The sequence below is a fragment of the Mya arenaria genome, chromosome 4, assembly GCF_026914265.1.
Source record: "Mya arenaria isolate MELC-2E11 chromosome 4, ASM2691426v1".
NCBI classification, from domain to species: domain Eukaryota; kingdom Metazoa; phylum Mollusca; class Bivalvia; order Myida; family Myidae; genus Mya; species Mya arenaria.
In genome coordinates this window covers 59,740,112-59,766,097 of record NC_069125.1, presented here as the reverse complement: position 1 = coordinate 59,766,097, position 25,986 = coordinate 59,740,112, and the positions used below count along the sequence as shown (strand labels likewise).

The 25,986-nt window shown below is 38.5% G+C and overlaps 2 protein-coding genes across 2 annotated transcripts; one reads left to right on the top strand and one right to left on the bottom strand.

Annotated features, from left to right (window-relative positions):
- Positions 1–15: 15 nt before the first annotated feature.
- LOC128230598 (failed axon connections homolog) lies at positions 16–8,666 on the bottom strand. The gene is made up of 6 exons (XM_052943012.1): positions 8,249–8,666; positions 7,295–7,427; positions 6,676–6,872; positions 4,060–4,259; positions 3,341–3,460; positions 16–2,669 (listed from the first exon to the last, which is right to left on the bottom strand). Exons 1-6 carry the CDS (start codon positions 8,356–8,358, stop codon positions 2,578–2,580), a joined length of 852 nt encoding a protein of 283 aa, XP_052798972.1. The 5' UTR covers positions 8,359–8,666; the 3' UTR covers positions 16–2,577.
- A 7,997-nt stretch (positions 8,667–16,663) lies between these two features.
- LOC128230949 (uncharacterized) lies at positions 16,664–24,130 on the top strand. Its single transcript, XM_052943376.1, has 12 exons — positions 16,664–16,773; positions 17,726–17,833; positions 18,211–18,348; positions 18,774–19,191; positions 19,320–19,432; positions 19,756–19,912; positions 20,079–20,191; positions 20,582–20,698; positions 20,862–21,090; positions 21,463–21,602; positions 21,811–21,928; positions 23,853–24,130. The coding sequence occupies exons 1-12, from the start codon at positions 16,771–16,773 to the stop codon at positions 23,981–23,983; spliced, it is 1,785 nt and encodes a 594-aa protein (XP_052799336.1). The 5' UTR covers positions 16,664–16,770; the 3' UTR covers positions 23,984–24,130.
- The last annotated feature ends 1,856 nt before the right edge of the window (positions 24,131–25,986 follow it).

Below are 25,986 nucleotides of genomic sequence, written 5' to 3'. Positions count from 1 at the left end.
ATATTTAGTCCGTCGTATCAATTGAATTGAACTGTTTAATAGCAAAATCAGATAACCATTCCAAAAACTTACCAATGAAGCTCGTAGTTTTAAAAAATATAGTATATCTACTCAGAAATATTTGTTTCAATTGTAGGATACATCACGTGGATACATGCATTGATAATATGGCCCCAGTAGGTACACAGATACAAATTATGAAAAAATCACCAATTTGAAATTGCGTCAATAGTATTGGTGGAAGGCAAACATTTCCAAGTGATAGATCGGATAAAGCAGCAAATAAACCTTTATACCCCTGGCAATATATATTACATATTTAAAACCATCCTCCCAATATGTGCAATCAAAACCACCGTCACAATATTACATATCTAAAACCACCCAAACAATATATGTTCATATACTTAAAACAATCCTTGCAATACATTTTAAACCAGAGATGTTTGTCAAACACTATCCCCCACCACCTATCATGTTCAGATGATGACTGATATTCGCAGATAAAAATGTAGCCTCTGAGCAGCAGGGAATAAGTAAATATGACAAAACGTTAATGATGAATATGAGTTATGACCATGACCTTTGACTATATGACCTCAAACTCCATATGAGTCATCAGCTGGTCGCCCCAAACCTAAATGTCAAGTTTGAGGGCCATGGGTGCAGGCATTGTCAAATTATCACACAGACAAGCTTTTTGCGTTCAAGGTCACTGTGACCTTGACCTTTGACCCCTTAAATCAAAGGGAATCATCTACAGGTAAGTCCTAACCCCAAAGTCAAGTTGAAGGGCCATGGGTGCAGGCATTGTCGAGTTATCACTCAAACAACATTTTTGCATTCAAGGTCACTGTGACATTGACCTTTGTCCCGATGACTTATAAAATCAATAGAGGTCATCTACTGGTCAGGACCAGCCTCCATGTCAAGTTTGATGATCATAAGTCCAGGCTTTGTTTAGATAGCTCTAGCTTTGTTAACCTTTTTTGTGTTAAAGGTCACTGTGACCCAATGACACCCAAAATCAATATGGATCATCTACTGGTGAGGCCTAACCTCCATGTCAAGTTTGATGACCATAGGTCAAGGAATTGTCGGGTTTGCCTTCAATGTCACTGTGACCTTGACCTTTGACCCGATGACCCCTAAAATAAATTTGGGTCATCCATTGGTCAGGCCCAACCTTCAAGTCAAGTTTGAGGGCCATGGGTGCTAGCATTGTCGAGTTATCACTCGGACAGCCTTTTACCATTCAAAGTTAATGTGACCTTGACCTTTCGCCTGATGACCCCCGAAATCAATATGGGTCATCTACTGGTCAGGGCCAACCTCCAAGTCTAGTTTGAGGGCAATGGGTGCAGGCATTGTCCAGTTATCACTCGGACAACCTTTTATCATTTAAGGTTAATGTAACCTTGACCTTTTGCCCGATACCCCCCAAAATAAAAATGGGTCATCTACTTGTCAGGGCCAACCTCTAAGCAAAGTTTGAGGGTCATGGGTGCAGGCATTGTCGAGTTGTCACTCGGACAACCTTTTATCATTAAATGTGAATGTGACCGTGACCTTTCCCCGATGACCCCTGAAAATTAATATGGGTCATCTACTGGCCAGGCCCTACCTTTATGTCACGTTTGTTGACCATACGTCCAGAAATTATTGAGTTATCACTCGGACAAGCTTTGGTCTAACGACGGACGGACCGACCGACCGACCGAACGACATGTGCAAAGCAATATACCCCTCTTCTTCGAAGGGGGCATAAATATCTAAAACAACCCTAGCAATATGGCACATATCTAAAACAACCCTAGCAATATATGTTAAAATATCTATAACAACCCTCGCAATTTATGCCTCATATTAAACAGCCTTGTAAAGTCTCAGTTAGCATATAAACAACCATTACAAGCAAATGATTCCACAAACGGAAAACAGACATGTGACTTAAAATGAGTCTTCAGCATGTAAACAATGCTGGCATGTATATACAACCAGAATTATGTGAATTGAATATGTAACCTGCTTGGATCACCCTTTTTCTTGACTAATACTATTTACTTATGAGTAGGACTGATGCAACTAGAGCTATTGAACTTTATTAAAATTAATAAGATCACAAACATAATGCAATAATGAGATGGTCATATTTGATCATTCAAAGAAGGCCTATATTTCTGTAGAAGATGTTAATATTATGCCTGTAACATTACCATCAAGTTTGGGAAATATTGGCTAAAGGTATTGTGTACGAGAGCCTAATATATATAGGTCAAAGAAATTGGTCAAACTTTGACAATCAATTACTGTACAAGGTGTAAATATGAGAAAGGAGAAACTCAAAAGGGGGACAATGCGTATGAGGTAGAATTTGGCCAACCATAACACATAGCGCAATCTGGCTGTTCATCAATCTAAGTGGAGACTTTATGCCAATGTGGTTGAGTTTTGTAAAGGTAAGGTTTTAAAAGTTTAAGAGTGGACATGAAAGTGTGACGCAGTGGACGAAGAAGCCGGACCTTGACCCCTATATGCCCGCCACGATGCGAGGGCGACTTACACTAAAAGTACAATCTATTTCGGTTTATACAACAAATCATCCCAGTCCGGCCAGTATTTCTCCTTGATGCGGTGCAGGTAGCGAACAACGTTGTCAACTTCTCCACCTGAAAAAAACAGCTTTGTGTAATCAACGTTATACTTTTATGTATTTTGTAATGAAGATTCACAGAATTCAGAATCTAATTCCACGTTGTAACTTAAATCAGTGCTTATGTATTTTTATAATTTTTGAGGTATTGCCTTAATGTCGTCGTTCAAATTCTTGCTATAAATATAAAACAAACTGTTCAAGGTTCTCACATAACATATAGTTCATATGCTACCGTTTACAAATCTGGCTTTAAAAACTATAATCGTTGAGCAGTGCCATTTCCTTAACACAGAAATACACGGACCAGCGTTTGCACCCGCTTGCGTTTCTCCAGTTTAAAATTGTAACAAAAACAGTCTTACCTAGTAAGCTAGGTTTACCAAGGTAGGTTAAGATATATGCAAATGTCTGCCTATAATCTGAAGTATTATGAATCTTATTTAATTTTAAAAAAAAATGGAAAAAAAATATATTTAAAAGTATTGCAAAACAAAAACGTCTTCAACTAAAAAAATACGAAGTGTGTAACCAGATCACACCATACTTGTTTCTGTGGCGTCTCAAGATCGATGCAAGACGCTTTGCGTGAACATAAAACAGAATATATGCAATACAAAATGGAATTTCATCACACTTTATTATTAAACATAAAACGATATATCGCTCACAAACTCGTCTACATACTTTTGAGCAGAGCGTTTCCTCTGTCCTCCCGGGGCGTGGCCCAGTAGACACTGCCGATGACGCCGAACGCCGCGCAATCTACATCCGATATCTGGCTACCCATTATGTATTCGCTGTCACCTGCATGGTAGAATACAGACATTGCCCTTCTTTCTGATAGTTAGGATGACATGTGGCTTCTTTATGCACAATTGAAACTTGATAATACGCGAAATGCATATGTGATTAACGATCATACCAGGGCGCCTTTGAACCCCAATTCAATTGAGAGCCAAACAAAGTGGGTGTGAATGTGGACCGTGATTTACAATAGTATTTTTATTACAAATTCACTTATTCGCCGCAAAAAATGCGAATCTACGAAATCAACTATAAATTACATAAGTCTGAGCATGTCATGCATATAACTTTATATATTGTTTAAGTATCCAGCGAGATGAACATGCTTAATAAAAGCACTGAGTACTTTTTTCTAAGAGTCCGATTTCTTTTCTGGACGGGTATTTCGGACATGCTTTGGCGGTGCTTGGACAAGGGATTAGACAGGGATGTGCGGGGTTTCATACAGGCTTTGTCGGGCTTTCCATCATGGGTTGGCAGAGGTAGTCCGGGCTCTGGATAGGGGTGAACGGGGTTTCAAACAGGGTTGGACGTGGATGATTACCTGATAATATGTTTCTCTTTCATAATTATGTGTATGAATTAATTAAAATATATACCCAATATTTGTGAGAACATGCGTATATCCTTCTCAATCATGGCCTGAACCTCTTCGTTGTTATGCCGCCCGACGCCAACGGCGTATGTTTTTGTGCCTACCCTCTTTTGCATGAAACCCTTCACCATTTTCGGCATTGTGGCCAGGTTCTGGTCAAAGAACTCGTCAGCATAGATCACCCATCGACTGTGAACGTTTAACCTATAGAACACACACATTCACACACTATTATCTATGATTTTAGAAGTTTCATAAACAAAAACGAGGAGCTTTACTTTTAATTACTTCTAAACGCTGATGTATGCGTTTTACCTGTCGTTTGGTTCAAACGGAAGCTGTGTGAAGTTAGCTAAACATACGACATTGGACATTGGACATTCAAAATCGAATGTTGTGCTGGCACGACATTGGACATTGGACATTCAAAAGTGAAAGTCGTGCTAGCACGACATTGGACATTCAAAATCGAATGTTGTGCTGGCACGACATTGGACATTCAAAAGTAAAAGTCGTGCTAGCACGACATTGGACATTGGAGATTCAAAATCGAATGTTGTGCTGGCACGACATTGGACATTGGACATTCAAAAGTGAAAGTCGTGCTAGCACGACATTGGACATTCAAAATCGAATGTTGTGCTGGCACGACATTGGACATTCAAAATCGAATGTTGTGCTGGCACGACATTGGACATTCAAAAACGAATGTCGTGCCAGCACGACATTGGACATTCAAAATCGAATGTTATGCCGGCACGACATTGGACATTGGACATTCAAAAACGAATGTTGAGCTGGCATGACATTGGACATTCAAAATCGAATGTTGTGCTGGCACGACATTGGACATTGGACATTCAAAAGTGAAAGTCGTGCTGGCACGACATTGGACATTCAAAATCGATTGTTGTGCTGGCACGACATTGGACATTGGACATTCAAAAACGAATGTCGTGCCAGCACGACATTGGACATTCAAAATCGAATGTTGTACTGGCACGACATTGGACATTCAAAAGTGAAAGTCGTGCTGGCACGACATTGGACATTCAAAATCGAATGTTATGCCGGCACGACATTGGACATTCAAAAGTGAAAGTCGTGCTGGCACGACATTGGACATTCAAAATCGAATGTTGTGCTGGCACGACATTGGACATTGGACATTCAAAAGTGAAAGTTGTGCTAGCACGACATTGGACATTCAAAATCGAATGTTGTGCTGGCACGACATTGGACATTCAAAAGTGAAAGTCGTGCTGGCACGACATTGGACATTTAAAATCGAATGGTAAGCTAGCACGACATTGGACATTCAAAATCGAATGTTGTGCTGGCACGACATTGGACATTGGACATTCAAAAGTGAAAGTCGTGCTGGCACGACATTGGACATTCAAAATCGATTGTTGTGCTGGCACGACATTGGACATTGGACATTCAAAAACGAATGTCGTGCCAGCACGACATTGGACATTTCAAAATCGAATGTCCAATGTCAACATTTATACTTGTAGAAATCATCAATGCATGTCTATATATATAGACATGCATTGATGATTTCTACAAGTATAAATGTAATCGTCCGTACATCTTTTTTTATCTGGTTTTACGTAAACACAAAAAATATTGTCAATGAGTCGATAAAGTAACCTATTCCTGCCTGTTGACTTGTTTTTTGACTTATATATATATATATATATATATATATATATATATATATATATGTCATTATATACTGTGAATATAATTATCTTCACTTCGTTTATAAATGGTACTAGATGTGTAGCAGTGGTGTGTAAACAATTAAGCTTATTAAAAATATGCCATTTTGAAAGCATTATCACTGTTTGTCTACATATAATCCACGACCATTCATAAGTATATTCATTTGAATCTTTCTCTGCATATGTGACATCATATATATCTGAATCATGCTTAAGTTTCAAATATTGCGATGGAATCGTCATGACAATGCTCTCTTGGTGTTAATAAATTTTATAATGGTCCATGGCTTGTGATCTCTAACCCTTTTCAAATAATTTCAAGAAATATCTTAAACAAACAAAACATCCGAAAATTGCATGCCATCCGAATTAATTTAAAGTCGGTAAAAAAACAACATTCATTCATAAAACATGTCATACATTGATTTGAATGTGCTAGCTGCTAGCACGACTTTCACTTTTGAATGTCCAATGTCCAATGTCGTGCTGTCACGACATTCATTTTTGAATGTCCAATGTCCACTGTCGTGCCAGCACGACTTTCAATTTTGAATGTCCAATGTCGTGCCAGCACAACATTCAGTTTTGAATGTCCAATGTCGTGCCAACACAACATTCGATTTTGAATGTCCAATGTCGTATGTTTAGCTAACTTCACACAGCTTCAAACGGAATACATATTTTATATTTTCGTTTTAAAGGTCGAGTTAATTTTGCTCGATTTATCCGAGATAATTTACAGGACATGCAAACTTTAGTTTTCAATGCCTCTTTATAAATAAGTTTGTTATATTCATTGTAATACTCATTCTGTCAAATATATATGGCATCCTCTTATTTAATAAATAAATAATTCCAACCACACGTATAAAGAAAAAGGCTTATGAGACCAGTATGTGAATTCCTCAAGCCATTTTTGAACCGCCCAGGCTATGGCCCTGTCCCGTTTGGCCAGATGCGAGTTCAGCCCCACCCCCATCTCCCGCTCCAGGAACTCAATGATGAGCTGGGAGTCACCCATCGTTGTACCATTGTACTCGATCCACGGGATCTTTTGTTTAGGCCCCATTACGCCCGATACGTCCGTCTGTGAACAATACAACACTGCACTTTAGTTCCAGTCTTACAACGCAATTTAGGCTACATGGAAAGGCAGTTGTGTATTAAAAGACCTTGTTCTTGTACGAGAATAACAGCATAACGGTCCAAGGGCTTCACCTCATTAAGATGCTGTGCTCAATCCTCTACCGAACCGCTTCCTCATGGTCTCAAATACCAATGCAAACTTGATATTGAAATAAGGAAGTTTCGAGTTCATTACCCACCAAGGTATTTTCTACAGGTCCCAAAGGTCACCATATCACTATCGATATCAAGTGGTGCCGAGTTCAATACCCACTAGGAGCGATCGTGATGGATACCATGACCGGTATTGATTAAGCATCAAGATAATTTAGTGACATTATTTTTGAATATAATTTATATAAAACATCTTTGAAAGAGCTTTACCTGGTAAGGAATCTTGTTGATTCTAAGGTACAACTCCAACTTGAAAGCCAGGTGACCCAGGTGTGGTGTAGTTTTCTCTCTTTGAAATATGTGCAGGATAACAGTATCCTTTGGGTAATCGACCCCACATTTTCTGCAATAAATTCAATTTGTTTTTAGAATGTCGATCTACTGCCAAAATATTCTCAAACATTCGTTTGGTACCAGTACAAGGATGGATACTAGATTAAATGAAGTTTTAATGCATAAGTTGAAAGTGTATTTCCATTGCCACTTTTTTTCTTTTTTTGGTGGGGGCAAGGGGGTTGGGGTATCGGCCCATTACCTATGCCAGACACACCTAATTTAAACAACAAATCTCTAAAAGAAAGTAAGGGTTGAAACAAAGTACGAGTTGGAACAATGATTATGCCAAGATATTTGACCACGTTTTTTTGTAAAGATGACTTCCGGTGTTTATTTTATTAGAAACAAGCCTAATCAAAGTCTAGTATTATGTTAATTTCTATGAAAAACGATATTTTGTCTTAAGAGCGTTGATAAGAAACCCACTAAATCACGGTATCAAGGTCATCTGATATTGGGCTACCTGTTGATTCCATATCTTGTTGGTATTATTTGAAAAGTTTTATAGGGAGACTGACTTATACCGAACATTGTATTACAAAACAACTTTTTTGTTTATTTTAAAGATATCTTCGGTTATTTTTCAACTTTACATATTGACAAACAGCAAGCATTACTGTCTAAAAACAGTGCCGTCAAATGGAACAAACAATTAAGCGGCCATCCTGAACCCCGCAGTCTGTGATATCATAAGGGGAACTGGAATGTGTCGACATTGCTTGAAAAGTTTAGCTATTTCCCTGTCTCTCATGTCCTCCGTTCCTGGAAGGTGCTATATTTTAACCTCAAATATACGCATGTATACATGATAAAAATTATAACCATTACCGATTAAATGGTTGTGGTTGACCGACGAACCTCTTGTATACCAGCACTCCAGTCAAGGTAGCCACAGATCCAGCCACAATATAGTGGATATTATTTTTTACAAATTCCATGACAAATTTATAGTTTCTCTCGGCTTAAATAATAGTAGTACCGTCACATTATGCCAGAATTGGTTCTGCGTCGTATACACACAGATACAGATACAGATAGTGGTGTGTAACCGATACAATTATGAGTGTCGTAATTTTAAAGAACTTAAAATAATTAAGAATCCATGAATTTCTGATTTCTATTACTTTCTCCATATACTTAAAGTAAAAGCATTACACAATTTACACAACCATTCGACAAAAGTTGAAATGATTTCGAAAATAAGAAGTGCGGCACGAAAACTATTGTTGCCTTAATCTAGTCTCATTTAGGCCACGGTTACAGCCCACTAAATAATTTTCCTATACAGTCTATTATAAATTGACCAATTTGCATGCAAGATAGTGTTCACAGATTTCTAATGCTTCACGACCCCAAACTCTATATAAGGTGAGCAAGCTCAACTTGTGTACTGAGCATTAAACAAGGTTAGTAAAAAGTTTACAGTAACCACAGTGTATTCGTTAAAATACCAGGTGTACGAGGACAAACAATGGCGGTGAAAATGTAAACAATAAAAATAGATCCAGCATGTTAAGCCTGTTTTTTTTTTAAATAACAAACCATTCGGCTTCAAACCCTATAAATATTGAACGCCAATGGTCTGAGATAGTAAACCATGCATTCATTCACTGTCATGTGTCAATTAAAAGAAATAAGGCCTACATGTAACAATGAGTAGGCGCTACCGAATTGGTGTAGATATTGCCCTTTAATTGTTCTTAATGTGCATGCATACATACATACATACATACATACATATATACGTGCGTGTGTGCGTGCGAGACGGTGCGTGCGTGTGTGTGCGCGTATGAAATAAATTGTACTTTTATTGTAATGTCGGCTGTGTAGCATGGTCATGTTCAAGGTCCGGCTTTGTCGTCCACTGTGTCACAGTCTCATGTCCGCTCGCTCCTATTTTTTTTAAAGTAAATTACTCACTGACTTGTCCAAATTAACATTGTCCACTTTCTTACACGATTTAACCCACTTTTTTTACCCAACTTGATAACGTTGTTATTGAGCATATACTGTCTCTATTAAGAAGAACTAATATAGCCAGATCACTACTCGCTATGGAGCAATGGCACTTGTTTTGTCAAGAAATACCAAATTCACTATATCCGATCTCTAACCGAAGCCGTTGACTTTTTATCCAATCTTTACTTAATTTTTTGATATAAAGCCTTGCTTTTTGAAGTTTAATATTAAAACAATAATATGTATCAGCTTATTTGATTATATATATATATGAATATATGATAGATAGAAGTCTTTTCCTATGCCCAGACAAAAGAATAGTTATTAATGGAAGACTGTCAACATAATTTAAAAGAGAGACCACCCTACGACTGATGGTTAGGTTTCGCGTCATTTGCACTTTGGTTCTTACTCGGGTTTAATATACAAGCCTTACTGGTGTATTTGATCGATTTTGACCCAAAGTCTCTAATGAACCTAATGGCACATAGCATCAATACTAAGCAACCTACAAACAAATGAATACAAATGGCACTTGATATCTGCATATGAAGCACAATATTTTGCAATGTAAGCATAACACTTTTACTTAGAGCTACATGGCTCATTTTCGCAAACGACGTAAACATTTGTGTTTAATTAAACACGAGCGCTTTATAAAAACAACAACTTTTCCCAGTCGATAATCTAGAGAATACATGAAGACAGGGCCATAAAGATAGCACAGAAGATGCTCGTCAGCTAATGGTCAGTATAGGTATAGTATTTTTGTTTATTTTTACTTTATTAAGTCTACATTAGCAGGCACAGTCACGGTTGTAAAGAATACATGTGGTGCAGGTGCAATAAGCGTAAATGTATCCTGATGTTTGTGTTGTCTAAAGTTAGGTTGGGAAGTAAGGCACAATGCAATTTTTTAAGTACGGATGAATAGCCTTGTACCGAGGATGCACAGTAGGGTCTAGATCCGTTGTCTAATTCCTGTGTTGAGGGTGTCCCAGGCATAAAAAGCCCAACCAAGTTGTTTTTCAAGGGTAGCGATGAAAAATAGTGCGGTTTTTGCTGTCCGCTGATTGTTAAGAGCCGGCCACAGTGCAAAAGATGGCGGGGGAAGGTCAAACATTAAAACGTTTAAAAAATATATTTTATTTAGTTTTGAGGACCCATCGTTTTAGGGAGTAAAACATACATTCTTGGTGACACTGTTTGGTGTACTAAGGGAGTAAAACATACATTCTTGGTGACACTGTTTGGTGTACTAAGGGGTTGAGTAAATTTAACAAAAGAAGATTTTATCAGATTTTGGATAAAAATGCCACAGACTACCTAATCAAAAATGCCTTGAGAGATCTTGATGATATATTTTCAAATAAGTAATTGAAAATAGATGATGAGATTCATTTTCTTGTTACAAAAAATGCAATCATCACAATGCCGACCTTAAGACAATGTTGATCGGGTAGTTCTAATAAATTTGACTCATAAACATATTCATTTTGTATTAATACACTGCCGGGAAAATGTAAATGTTTTTATTGGAATTCTGATAAAATATTCTTTCGTTAAAATTGGTCAACTCCTAATAGCTTCACATGTTGGAACGTATATATATGAAGTCTGCCTGCACCCTGTCACACTGTCAATTGGATCCGCGAGTTACCACTAGTGCTGGTGAATTATAAATCGCCAAAAATGCCACGAAATGACCGCAGATTCCGATGCTAGGTGCATCAGTTCGACACCTGCTTGAGTTCTCTTCCATGTGAATACGAGAGTAGTACGAGATTCTTCTGTTAAACTCGAGTTTAAGCAACATCGGAACGATCTGTGTACGACATCCTTTCGACAATCACAGAGATTTCTACGAATTATGTCGATATGTGCACGATATCATGACGAGTTATTAAGAGTGAGCTACGAGAATGCACGAGAAAGGACGACGTACACATGGCGAACTGGGTATAAATACAGATGGTGCTGCACATCAGGACCAAACCTCAGTTGATCAGCGATGGTGACGCCTCGTAGCAATGGCAGATAGACTGTGAAACCTTGAACTAATTGCCCAGATGGAATAAGTTGGTGCAGAAGATGATCTTGCGATTACTTAGCTTCTACAGTACAGGCAAAACAGAAGAAGGAGAGCCCAAAGAAGATATTGGGTGAGGCCATTGATTATGAGACGAGATTTATTACGGGCATTATGACCGACTAATGCATGAACTTGAGAATGAAGATAGACAGTCATTCACAAACTTTCTCAGGATGTCACCTGAGATGTTCCGAAAAATTGAGCAGAGACTTTCAGAGCGATTGACTAAAAAGGACACGTGGTATCGAGAAGCCTTGAAACCTGGTCTGAAGCTTGCCATCATATTCCGGCATGAGTCTTATGTACTGATTCAGAGTGCCACACCACACCGTCTCTCGCCTCATACCGGAAGTTAGTCAGTGCATCATTGACGAGTACAGTGATATCATCTCCTTCGATCAAGAAGAATGGCGAAACGTTGCACATCAGTCTGGAACTCGTTGGAACTTCCATCATGTCCTTGGAGCAATAGACGGAAAGCATATTACCATCGAGACTCCGTACTACATCTACAAAGGGGTTTTCTTTATCGTTATGCCCGGTCTTGTCGATGCAGACTACACATTTCTGTGGGTAGATACTAAGAGTATTGGAGCTAATCAGATGCACAATTGTTCAATACCAGTCAGCTAAAAGAGGTCATCGACAGTGAGGAGATCAACTTTCCAGGACGACAAGGATTTGCCGTATTTCCTTGTGGGTGACGATGCCTTCGCTTTGAGGATGTGGATGATGAAACCATTCTCAACACGAAATCTCCTGAATAACGCATCTTCAATTACAGACTATCAAGGTGCAGGAGGGTAGAAAAGAATGCCATCGGGATTTTAGCCAACCGCTTCCAGCGCCTCCTCACCACATTGCGACTAAAGCCATAGACAGTGCAAGTAATCGCAGTGGCTTGCTGTTGTCTTCACAACCTAGTGAGAATCCGTTATCCAGCTGCCCAGAACGCTGTCTTGGATCAGACTGACGGCAACGACAATGTCATACCCGGTGAATGGAGAAATGGTGTAATCATGCGCGACCTGGGAGCAAACCAGAGAGGAAATGTAGGAACAAGAGCTGCACAGCAACAGAGAGATTACCACACGATATACTACAACATCCCATTCGGCGAGATTCCTTGGCAGTATAACATTTTATGAAGTGTTGTGAACTTTCATTCGATATAAGTGACCTGATATAAACTTTGGTTTGATGTTTAACTGAGTGAATGAATGTTTTGCAGTAATTGCATTAACTTTGTATTGTGTATATTAAAAACTTGTTTTGTTATGTTTAGTGTTACGCTCTATCAACATCTGATATCATTTAAACGCGTTGTTAGTTTAATCATGATTTACAATGGCACAGTTTCCAGTACATTCTCGGTTTCACTGCAATCAGATGACATCGTTCCCACCTGATACAGACGTGGAAGGCGAAAGTCAGCAGCTAAATTCTTTTATCATATCACTACAGTGACCTTTACCGCACGGACCCAAATTCCAACCCGGGACCTTTGAAACTGTAGTAAAGCACCACATATTGCGCTATCACAGCTGGTTTATGTTGTAGATGGTTCCATGCACTCAATGTGTATAAAAGAAGAACTCGTGAGGAACTGAGAAAATAAAAACAAGGCACTTACAAAAAGCTCATATAGTTAATTGTTAAATTGTAAAATCTTGAACTTAGAATATGATCATTGGTTTTGCTTGTTTAATTAATAATTAATAGGAACAGAAAATAAAAACTTCTTGAGACAGTAACAGCCAGCAAGAAATTATTATAGCAATTATTAATGTTTTTATTTGTTAGAGGCAACCAGAAGACATCTATATGATTGTAGACTATTTTTCTTTTAAAACAGACCACAACAAAACATTAGCTATGTAACGTGAAAATATACAGCAAATAACAGTTCAAATTATAGCAAGCAAGTATCATAAAACACACAATAAAACAATGTTCAACAGTTCAGGCGGTCGGCAACACCCTCGAGCTTCCCCATGAAAGATCCAAAGGGAGTCCTGTGAACCATGAGAACCCTGTGAGCCCTTAGACAAATTCGGGGTAGAAACCACTAAATTCACATAACATTTTTTTATGTGGGTGAAGCTGTGTTCCACATCTCATCGCTGACACCAGACTGAGTGACACCATGACCAGGGCGTGACTGTTGTGACGGCATACTAGACTGAAGTAACTGATGTGAGACCATAGGTTGCATCTGGCTGTAAGTGGTTGACTATTGTTGAAACTGCGGCTGCATCTGATGCTGTTCATCGAGTCTCCTCATGCGTTTCGACCCTGTCACATAGTATATCAGGGTGTCATGGCTTTTCCTAAGATAGTCCTCCCAAAGGTATGTGTGGATTGATGTATGGAGGTGAGGTAAGTAGCATACTGTATGGGGATTTTCCATAGCTTTGATCATCTCATACACCTTCTCTCGCATCTCTCGACTGCCCTCAACCCTTTCGGTGAGCTTGTCTTTAAGCTCTCGAAGCTCTGTATCCTGCGATTTCTTTTCCTTCTTTGTTGCTGGAAGAGCAGGTGCGGCGGCGGCATCAGCTGTCGACCCCTCTCTATTCTTGTGATCGATGATTGGGTCCTCTTCCTCCTCGTTCCTGTCGGATTCATCTGAGGGCGGTGCTGGTGTGGTGGAAGAGGTAGGGCGGCCAAGCTTGCCCTTCAAAACCCCAGCTTGTCTACTGGCAACACGAACGTTGTGACACTTCAGGAACGCTTACTAGGCCATAACCCGGTCAGTGTAATCATGAGCGCCATCACCAAACTTCTTTTGTAAAAGAGGGGGCTTTATTGTTTTTGATTTTATACCAGTTATTTGTTATTAAAAAAAGTTATCAATTTAAAATACCAATAATTGAAGTATCAATTGGGTGTATTTAACATATTAAATGTAAAATGGTCATATTAAGCAAATTTCTATATACCAGAAATATTCAATTTTACAGCCATCTCTGTCCACAAAGCAATCTTCTTCTCCATGTTTTTGTACTCAGGCTCTTATTGTTGAGTAAGGGGTTATCCTGTAACCATTCTTCCAAAAGTTCCTATTGTCTGTTTGTGAAATTGTTATAAACCCGTTTTTCCTTTGGCCTGACATCTAGGCCGCTAGCATTACCAGCAGGAGACTCGAGCTCTTCTCCTGGCTCTTATTCTGGACCTCCGCTCTTATTCTGGATCTCCGTTTCTGTGTTGTTATTCACATGTAGACATGTCTTCGCTTGTCGTCGCCTCTCGCCGCGTCAAAAAGTCGCTCGACAATCTACGAGTTCAGCAGCGACTCAGGGGGGCATTATTACGATCTCTGCCCGAGCTTCGTTCGAGTTGTTGTGAGTTTGTACGTACACCTTCGACATGTCCTCGAGACTGTTGCGACTTCGGGCGAGTTCAATGTGACCATATCAAGAAAAAATCACTGCATCATTTCTCCTGAAGATTCCAACCAGTAAACATCACTATGTTTACAAGAAGTAAACCATTGTTAGACTAGTCATGCCTTCGACGAGAAAAGGAAAGGCTCCGTAAAGACAAAAGGTGGCGGTGAAACAAGATGTTGAGTCACCACCCCCTGCATCAACACCACCTTTGAAATGATACGAAGCGCCACCTACGCTGATCAACACGAATCTGGTTCTTATGTGCAGCACCATCTGTATTTATACCCAGTTCGCCATGTGTCGTCCTGTCTCGTACATTCTCGTAGCTCACTCTTAATAACTCGTCATGATATCGTACATATATCGGCATTACTCGTAGAATTCTCCATTGTGAGAGTGTCGTACACAGATCGTACCGATGTTGCTTAAACTCGGGTTTAACAGAAGAATCTCGTACTACTCTCGTATTCACACGGAAGAGAACTGCGGAGCAGGTGTCGAACTGATGTACCTAGCATTGGAATCCACGGTCATCACGTGGCATTTTTTGGCGAGTTACAATTCACCAGCACTCGTGGTAACTCGCGCATGCAAGTTGTGACAGTGTGACAGGGTCATTACCGAGTACTTTCTTTGTGAGGAGACATGTCTTCGACATGCAACGACAATGCTTCGAGTGCAACACGACACCTGAAGAGTTAAAGCGAGTTAAAACTCGCAACAACTCGTAGCTGAAAATCGCTGCAGTGCAACACGGGCTTAAGAATATTAAGCCTCAAAACTAAATAAAAATTGATTTTTTTAAACATTTTAAATTATGGTTCTTCAAACGACGATTGCACTGGGACCGGCCCTAAGATCACCAAACAAAAATATAAGGCTAAAGGGGAACAAATGTGTTAAAAAGTCGATGAATTATACTAAGAGTTACACTAGATGGAATGCAATTGGCACGTAAAGTTAATTTAGAAGAACATGCATGACACTGCTCAATACTGTCAATATTCTTCCGTCATTTAAGTTAACCAATCCACAAATTTAGAAAACAATATATGATTTCTTGTGAAAGATGGAAAAGACAACAACAACAACAACAACAACAAAAAGACCAAAAACATTTTCAGTAAACCTAAGAAGATTGAAATGAAAAAAATAGGTTATTCTGTTTAAACTTTCGCATGTGTGTAGATCGATTACATTTATGAGGAACCCATGATTGATAACTCTGAAATGGTTTGAATGATAAGGAAGACTAAATTGGACTTTAATTCGAGAGAAAACGAGATTAAACAACACATGGACATTTCATTTATTCATCAATTATTAACAATACAATACATATCTTTTTATCAACATCACTTATCAGAGCTTTACGACTTAAAATTACTATATCTAGTACACATGTACTATTGCTTTCTCTACCCGGAAACGCTTGACCGTAAAAGTCAATTAATTAAGAACAGTATGACGTCATTAATGCATAACATGACGTCATCGAACAAAACGCACTCGCGCAAACTGTCATGTCTGCCGCCTTGACAGACATCGGACTAGAACAATCCGACGAGATGTCAACATATGCAACATGTGAAACCACAGTAAGTGATATCAAATTGTCTCCAAAAGATTGTACGGACAAAGACATGCTGAAATTGAACAATTATGACGATAATCTCGGAAAAACTGAGCGTTCAAATAACGCATCTTCAGAGACAGTGAGGCAATACCCAGTACCGGTAATAACGGTAGACACATCAACATTGACGGAGAAGACTCACGGGGAAGTTTCAGACTCAAAAGAAGGGCAGGTGAATATAGGATTTGAAATTGAAAGTAATTCTGAGGACGGATTCGTGCAACTGACCCGTTCAAAAAGCGATGATCTTCTCGAAGTAAAACATCAAGAAATGGTATGATTTGCATTACGTTCTTTGGCGTAAGTCTAGAAAGTAAACACAGAATAAATAGTTTAACAATTTAGACGAAAATTGTTTGTACAGGATAAGTTTAACCAATAAGTTGGAAGATTTATATATATGTATTCTTATCAAAGCTGGGAATTGTGTAGTATTCTTAAAAAGAATGTTGCCATACATGTATTAGAATAGATGTGTAGATGCCAGGTAATGAATCATTTGTTGTCAATGTTTTCAAACAGATTTAATAATGAAGCATTTCCGTTTCTCAATACCATTGCCATGCTTTTGGGTTTGTCTGTTTGCCCCTCATTTCAAACTGATCAGTAAAAAACCGGTAATGACTCATGAAGACACACCCTCCCCAGGACGAAATTCATAATGCTTGCAATGATGGACTAACTGCCCCCATGTTGTGCCATTTTCGAATGTTATTTACCATACATGTTGCAATTTTATTATATTTTACGACCGTTTTACGCGGTAACAACATACAACTTGGGGGTATTTTGCCCATCTGTAAACATCAGTGGGGGATGGTTTTGGTTCGGGTTGTATTTTGTCTTACACTCGATTCTGCTTATTTTAAATTAAATATATAAGTTTGTCTTACACTCGATTCTGCTTATTTTAAATTAAATATATTAGCTAACATATTTAATAACAAAGATAAATAAAAAAAAATCAACATACATTTGTCATTGTCTGTGCCCCACCAAAACCTCTTCCACTTTCTTAGAAAAACAACGCATAAGACTCTTCGTTGCCAGTCGCCCTCTGACTTGGCTTGATTTACTAGATATTTACACTAGTAGCTTTGTCGCCGCAAACCCGCTCCACAGAAAAGTAACGTTAGAATGCCCAAGTATTTTAAATTAGTTATCTGACGATTTTTCTAAGTTAGGCATTGTTACATTTCATTACAATGCATATTTCATTATTGCAGGCCAGGGAGGCAGCGGGACAACTAGGGGAGTCGCCATCGGCGGTGAGCGAAGTACAGGGCGGCAACTACGACACGGAGGATAACATTGGGGAAAACTGTACGCCGGAGGTACTGGAGTTCTCTTGAAGTATTTGAATGATTCCTGTAGCAGTGGTCGAAATTAGAACAAGCCCGAAAGCCCTACACTGGTAAAATGTCTTCCGGGCTTGCTCAAATTCTGAATTTTATATAGCAGGGCTTGTTCAAAAATTTGATGCCAAGCAATAGTATATGAATTCGGGCTTGTTCATCCAAAAGTCTAATTTGGATGACTGCGTAGAACAAGAACAATGCTGGTCGGTATGGCATAATGACGTTTGCATCACACTTTCCGATAAACGTCATATCTCGATAAATACCAAGTTCAAGTACAAATATAAAGTGACTATTCTGAGTTCAGTTAAGCGAGCCGTCATGTTATGTTTAGATAAATATCTGTCCTGCAGTATGTGCTTGTCGGAAGTTCGTGTACGGAGTCTCCGGTGACAGCCAGTGAGGATGATGTGGGACAGGAGGGGGACGATTACTTCATAGAGACGTCAGGTGATGAGCGGATGGCCATCATTGAAGAAGAGTACATAGATGTGAGTTTGGTCTGTTACAAGATTTCGCATACTGGGACGCCCACGTACGATATTGTTTTATACTTTTTGCAGATATTTCTCATACAGCTAATAATACAAGTAGTGGGACGAACCTGCAATAAATAATTTTGGAAAACATGTTAGTATTTAAGTAAATAGAAGGGTCGCTACTTTTTTACATAGAGTGCATTATAAAGAACAGCACTTTATAATTATAACTCTTACCAAGATGAGATTCCTTAGTATACTGAGTGTTTAAGTTGTGTTGAAATGTTTGCCACTAAAGGAGCATAAGTGCTAAGTGCATATATATTCAATTCGTATTGTCATTCGGATGCCGATTGCGTGCGCAAGTTACTGGGTACACCATTATGACTCAATTGTTTTATAGCAGTTGATATTTATTTTGCGTTTCTAATATCCAGAGGATCACGATGCTAGAACAACGTAACTATGACTTGGAAATCGTTCTGCGGCGCCTCACATCAGCGGTCGAGCGCCTTCTATGTCTGTCCGAAGATGATACCTCTGAAATAAATACCGATGACGTTGAAGGTTATGATGTAATCGTTGACATAAAGCCACAGAAAGAATATGATTCCCCAGAGGAGGTCGTTGAAACTGACGATGTCGATAAAATAGAAGATGCGGAAGATAATTTTAAGGCTGATGCCCAACCAGAGGCCAAAGATGCAAGCGTGGACGATGCTGGCGAAGCTGCGGATGGCTCCAGAAAGGAGGGCCTTGTGGATAGCACTGCGCGAGAAGTGTCCCGAAATATCTGTATAGAGCTGTTTATCGAGTTCCAGAAGAGGCTTATGATGTTTGCTGGAGAGTTGAAAGGTATCCATGATAAAGCAATATATTTTTTACCACATTTCAGAAAGACAAATATAGTAGTATTTTGTAATTATACATTGTGACAAAGTGACTTCAAATACCTCCTTACATTGGTTTCAATATACTGGTAGGTGTGTTGAGTTGCGGGGAGTCGGCGATCCGGCACGGACGGGTTGTACAGGAGTGGGGCAAGAGCGTGCAACTCATGTTTGAACAACTACTGCACGAGAGGAGAAAGATGATGGTACACTGTAACACAGATAGATTTAAGATAGATGGATATGAGTTTCGTTCCTTCCAAACTGAGCAGAACAGAACTATAACTGATGTTGTTGTTGTTGTTTTTTCTTTCTTTTTACTGTTTGATACAATACTTATACTTACTAGTAATAAAATAAAACTTGAATACTGTTTAATTCACGAATGATAATAAACATATTTTTTGTTTTCCAATTTTCTCACTACCTTTTAATAAGCATTTTTGTATAAAAATATATTGAATCAATTATGTCTTAAAGTTTATTCGTTCAAATTATTTTTCAAACTGTTTTTATCATTTCATTCAAGAACTTCATCGATGAGCGGGAGCAAACATTAATGTTGGCGCGGGAGCAGTTCATAGGAGAGCGTCAAGAGCAAGGGACTCAACTAGAACACCTGCTTGAGGACATGAAGAAGTACAGGGATCTGGTGGAGGAGACTGAAACTGTCTGCAGGGACAGGAGTATGCCACAAACGTCTGATACATAGGCGGTTTATTATCTACAGTTTTAAAGCTTTATATAAAATTGTATTTTTGTTCAATTCTATACCACGTTTTAAGCGGCCGTAAAACATACTAGTATATTTTATTATTTAATGCTTACATCTGAAAATGTTTAATCTTTTAGTGCTGGAGTCGAGTCAGCGACGGGCGGTAGCGGAGGGCCTGGCGGACCAGCTGCTGCAGCGCCGCCTGGATGAGGAACGTGCCATCATCCTAGGCCTCTCCAGGCAGTCTAAGGTACCCCCGACTACATGCTAGCGTCGTATATTGCTATATTCTATAACTGTTTACACAGTATGTTGCGTAAAAAGGGTGTTTTTATCTTTGCTAGTGTGATATGCTTTTGGAACAGGATTTCGAACATGGTACTAGAGTATTCTTAATAAATGTCGTTTTAACACTGATGTTCATTTATAAAAAAAACTTCTTTTAATTGAATGAAAAAATTATACATATCAAAATTGCTAGCTTATAGTAACACTAGCAGACATAAAAGCCATACATTGTCTATTTGTCCGTGGTAGTACTTTTAAAGTTTTTTTTATAAAATGTTCTTTTTGTCTTTGCGTTTTTTTCCTTGATTATAACGCGAAACATTATACGCCGTTTAATATTTTGTCATTGTAGATATCTGAGATGAAGCTGTTCATCATGCACCAGCAGAACTGCATCCAAGACCTGCAGATCCAGAACAGGGAGTTACGGGCTGTCATCGAGGGGCTCGTGGGGCCAGACGACCTTGAGGTACTCGAAATAAGCGATTGAACGACATTCTGACTTCAGTCCATTTCCATCATGTTGGTGATCAAAACAAGTGGGTAATTTAAAATGCATTTTTGTGGGTTTTCTTCACGTTAATTCTATAGTAATTCCATGTTTGCTATAATCGTGCATTGCAACATTTTAGTCTGAGGAACCCAGTGAAACAGAAAAGAGCTGCACATCAGGAAGTGTGAGCGCTGGTACCCCTGCAAGCGTCGGCACACCAGAGAGGTGTCTTGTCATGGAGATGCTTGACAAGGTGGGCGACCAGCCGATCAGTCTAATGTCGGACGTTCTCAACTGCGACCGAGGACATTTTTTGCCTGGAATAAGCACAGATGGCGACCTTGCCACTATACAGGCATACGGACTTGGTATTACATTAACTGGACGGTCATCTCTTTGTTTTGTTCAAACAGTGGAGTTATTATCGTAGACGTTGTCGTCAGCGTGCAACAGCTTTTACGTTTGAAAGAACTATAAAGATATTTACATTGAACTAGTTATACATGATTGTTATAAAATTATGCGCATACTCTATGTTGCAAATGGCAAGAATTATGCTTGATCCAGTGCCAGTTATCAATAGTTCGTATTAAATCGATTTAAATAAATAATAATATAAACATAATATTTTTAATATAATCATATATGCATTATAACTGCTGACAGTATGTACATGAAGGAATTATTCCTGGGATCTAAAGCGTACTGAATTGTTCCTGGCACATCTTACCCTGTTCCAGGTGGCGGGAACGGGCGTGTTAAGGAGGAGGCGGGGGTCGAAGCGGAAGTGTTTGACCCGTTGTCTGTGGACTACGTACGGGAGCACTGCCGGCGGGCGGAGGAGACGGAAAGAAACGCACTAGCTCACACCTTCACCAATGTAATCAATGATCAGAATACCAAATGCTTAGATATTTCAAAGAATTTGTTTTTGTCACGATGTTCTTAATGTCTCATCTATCCCAATTCAAATACTTACGAATACTTTGAGTACTTGTTCAGTTCGTCCTCTCGATCCTTCCAAGTTATTATTATTTAAAGATAGAAAAGGAAACATAATTTTTACATTTTTCACGTACTTTTATAAGGAGAACGAAGCGCAAGATGACGGTCGCCTGACGCCGGAGACGGACCGTGACGTCATGGTCATACAGGACGGTGTCAAACCTATCAACATTGAGCCCTATCTCAGAAAAAGAGCTGCCGGTAACGTTCCTCTATTCACTATATATATTTATATATATATATATATTGGTTTAAATACTTGAATTCAGAAAAATCCGTTTTTTTTTAGTTAGTACACCCCTATACTTTCGAAGAAGTGGGGTTAAAGTCCTTCGCACATGTCGCTCCGTCTGTCGGTAGGCCAACCTTGTCCGATTGAACTAGAGAGCTAAGGTCCTCAATCTTGGTAGGGATGTTGATCATGACCAACACAATGCCCCGTTTGATTTTGAGGTCAGTGTATTAAGGGGTACGGTCGCGTTGACTTGAACACAAAAACGGTTTGTCTGATTGCTTGATCCTAACGTCCTCAAACTTGGTATGAGGGTTTGTCAATCCCTTAAGAAACCCTATTGATTTTGAGATTAGTAGTTCAAAGGTCACGATCACGGTGATCTTGAACTTAAAAAATGTCCGATTGATATATATGATTGGGCACACGGTCTTCAAACAAACATATTGGTTTCTAATTCAATTGATCTTGCATAGCACATACTCTAAACTTTCTGTAATCCATTTAACTAATTTACTGCATAAACATTTTACTGGAAACTATTAACCGATCAACTCCTATAACAGCATGTAAAACTGGTCAATAATTGTAACTATCCTTAAACTTGTAGGCATGTTGGTCATAACCTTAAAATAACCCACAGACATTTTATGCAAAATGAGTAATTGTCTGCCATTAGAGGGCATTATAGGGGCGTACCTGAAGCATTTTGAAATGTACGCCCGTACACTTGAGAACGGTGAAAAAAAGTAAAGGTATTTCTATATTCTGGCCCCAATGTGATAATGGGGTTGGAGCGGGACAGATATCCCCTGACGTGGGACTTTTTACTGGCCATTTCGCGGGAACATTAATTCATTTGTACGCCTGGGCGCACTGGAGTATGCCTAGGTACGCCCCTGCCATAATGTTTTACAAACATTTCATGGGCTCTAATAATGGCTATCCGTCCGACAAGGCCCACTCGGGGGTATTTGTCACTTTGACAGCTCTTGATTACCGTGCTATTTATTTTCAAAATTATTATAAACTTGTTTATGTCCGTGTTGCCGTCATGAAATAAACATAGAAATTATAATACTGTTATAGCCTGACATTGTGCACATTTAATGTACAACATATTGTTGTAGTTTCGAGAACACAATAAAGAAATACAATGTATGTGTGTCATTATAAGCCTGTCAGAAAATATTTATAGTGTAAGTGTTCATGTTTCGTGGTTTTATGCTATAAGCAAAACTAGAAAGACTTATGTATTTAAAGTTGATAACTTCAAAGTATTAAGTTTGTGATTTCAAAGTTTTAGCTGAAATAGGAGTGCTATAGCTTTTAATCAAATGTATTCTGAATGTTTAGAACTCCATTATGACAGTATACATTCATGTACATCACTATGTGTCTCAAAGAAAGACTTGCCAATCTCACTTGAAAAACTAAGTTGTTAAATCTGGCATTGTAAACATGATATTTCAAACTTTTGAATCCTTGTAGATACATCTGCCGAGAAAATTGAACGAGAAATTTTGATATAATACATGAGTTTCTTTATTTTCTGTTATTTATCAATTATTTACTGTAAAACTTTGCCAACATCGAAATACACCCGGGATCGGGGTAGGGTTGATCTTTTTTGCGTTTATATGACATAAAATACACACAATGTCAAATTTACCCAACCCCCATATTTGGGCAAATATGAGCCCTAGGTGCCCCTAAGGGTAAATCTATCCCCGTGGTTTATTTGCGACTATTTGCACATATATGCCCAGGTGGCAAAATTGTCCCGAGGGTAGTTCTCGTCTTATAAACAGCCTTATATTTAAAAAAAATAAAGCAACTTTTTAATCACACTGGTAGTTTTACTTTTATTTACTTTTTCGCTGTTCTTTGTAGAAGAGAGGGCTATGGCAGCCATAATTCCGGAGGCGGCCGGTGACGGCGGTGATGTAAAAAGCCTGGTGGAGGCCGGGAAACGGGAACTTTTGGAAACAGATGAAGGAGCCAGCGACGAAGTAAAGGCATAGTCCTGCCTTAATCATTATCGATAGTAGTGTACAGATATGATGCCGGTCTCTATGCACGAATTTGACCATAATTTCCATACGTCTGTGATAGGTTTTTGTGATTTGTAAAAACTACTCGGGTTTTCTGTATATTTTGTTATATAAACACTGGATGTGATATGTGTATTGATACATATACTGAAAGTTTTGTAATGCGTCGTCATATGTAATGTTTTATTTTTTGTTGTTGAATGTTGAAAAAAATAAAAAAAGCAATTTCGACGAAACCAAAAACGTTTAGGCTTGAATTCAGAATGCCCTTGTGGGAACCAGTGGTTCCTGGTTGGACATGTGTAGTCAACTGCTTCCCGTAACTGATACTCCACCAGACTCCCGGCTTCCGGGGACTGGTGCTCAGGACGGGGCCGTAAAATAAACAGCGTGTGACGCAATGCGCCACATGTTGCGTAGGTAGGCTTACACCCATGTCAGCTTCAATCTTGTTTGACCACTGGGCCAAAATCAACATTTGCATATATTTACATAGTCTGACGGTCAGTAGCAGCAGCATCCTCGAATCCTATTCGACAATGTGCGCAACATATTTCCTGCCATTTTCTCATTTACATTGCAGATGACTTAGATACCGTAATGAGATCTTGTTTTCGCTAAGAGTATTTCAAATGTTGCTTGGTATATTTTGTTCATTATATCTTTATACTTTTATTTTAAGTCTCTCACATAAGTATGTTCCTAGTAATATTTTTAGTTTTCAACTCTGTTCAGGCTTTTGGTAGATATTGAAGAGTCAAAGCTCTGAAACGAAATACCACACCAGCAGAATGTAATTAATAAAGCAAGAACGCTACTGAACGAGCCATTTAATACGCTCCATGTTTCAGTTCGTAAGAAATATATTATGCATTTAATATAAATCAGATAACTCAATAATGGGGGGCATTTGGGTACAGGGAGAATACTTGAGTGTTAGACGGTCGTCGCGTGCCACCAATAAATGGACGTTGGTGTTCGTTCATGTAAATAAAGTTTGAAAAGCACCATGGGCCAAAGTCATTTATATATCTCTTACATTGTTTTTATTTCAAACTTCTTGAATTTTAAAGCACTTTGTACTTTTTCCATTTTCGTTTGTATAAATGAAAACAACAATAACACAACAGTAATAATACGTCCAATATTGGCAAAATGTCAGCATTTTCGTACACTATTTAAAACATGTATTTCTCAATATTGCAAAGGTAAATAAGTTGTAAATAAAGAGCACATTAACAGTTTCATGCAATAAACACATATTTTGTATCGCTTAACAAAAATATATTAGATTGCAAAAATAATAAGCGAACTATAGTATTCATTCATTGTAAAAGGTTTCCATATTTTCGAAAACTTTACATATACATATAAAAAAGCTTTTGAAAATGTTTTCGATGGCATCACCGTTAATAGCATGTCTTTTATTAAAAAATAAATTGCGGTTTTGAGCGAAAGAAACAAATCCATCACAAACATCTAAAATTGATAAAAAAAAACAAAGTCACAACAGTCATTTGCAACAGAATCTACTAATTATGAAAATTGATATAAAATACGCTTTTATTTGCTCCATACATTTTAGCTATATAAATAAATCCACCGTTGTCAAATTATAGAGAAAAAAAATCGAAAAGGGCTTGATAAGTTAAATATCCTATGGAGGTATTTTATCTAACAAGGGCATTTTTCCGGAAAGATTTTGTCCGTTGCGTCTTCGGTTAAAGATGCACTCACACTCCCAAAATAAGATTTTCCAGAATTAATACAACTATTTTAATTTACAATGGATGAAAACATGCCCAACACATTTTTTATGAAGGATACCGAGTTTAATTTGAAAGAAATGAGCAAAAAACAGGGTATTTCTAGCTCATGAGACGATAGTAAATCACAGTAAATATTTTGCCACTCACCAATTATTTAATATTTTTGGCGTTTTAAGCTATTAAATACACGGTTACAATATTGTT

What these genes read in the sequence shown, in the direction of transcription:
- LOC128230949 (XM_052943376.1), top strand. An exon ending in TTGAAGAAGAGTACATAGAT is followed by an intron (nt 18,349 to 18,773) that starts GTGAGTTTGGTC and finishes TCTAATATCCAG; the next exon opens with AGGATCACGATGCTAGAACA. An exon ending in TAGCTCACACCTTCACCAAT is followed by an intron (nt 21,603 to 21,810) that starts GTAATCAATGAT and finishes TACTTTTATAAG; the next exon opens with GAGAACGAAGCGCAAGATGA.
- LOC128230598 (XM_052943012.1), bottom strand. Translation starts at nt 8,358, where the DNA reads ATGGAATTTGTAAAAAATAATATCCACTATATTGTGGCTGGATCTGTG. An exon ending in CAACCACAACCATTTAATCG is followed by an intron (nt 7,428 to 8,248) that starts GTAATGGTTATA and finishes AATTTATTGCAG; the next exon opens with AAAATGTGGGGTCGATTACC. An exon ending in AGGAAACGCTCTGCTCAAAA is followed by an intron (nt 2,670 to 3,340) that starts GTATGTAGACGA and finishes TGTTTTTTTCAG; the next exon opens with GTGGAGAAGTTGACAACGTT.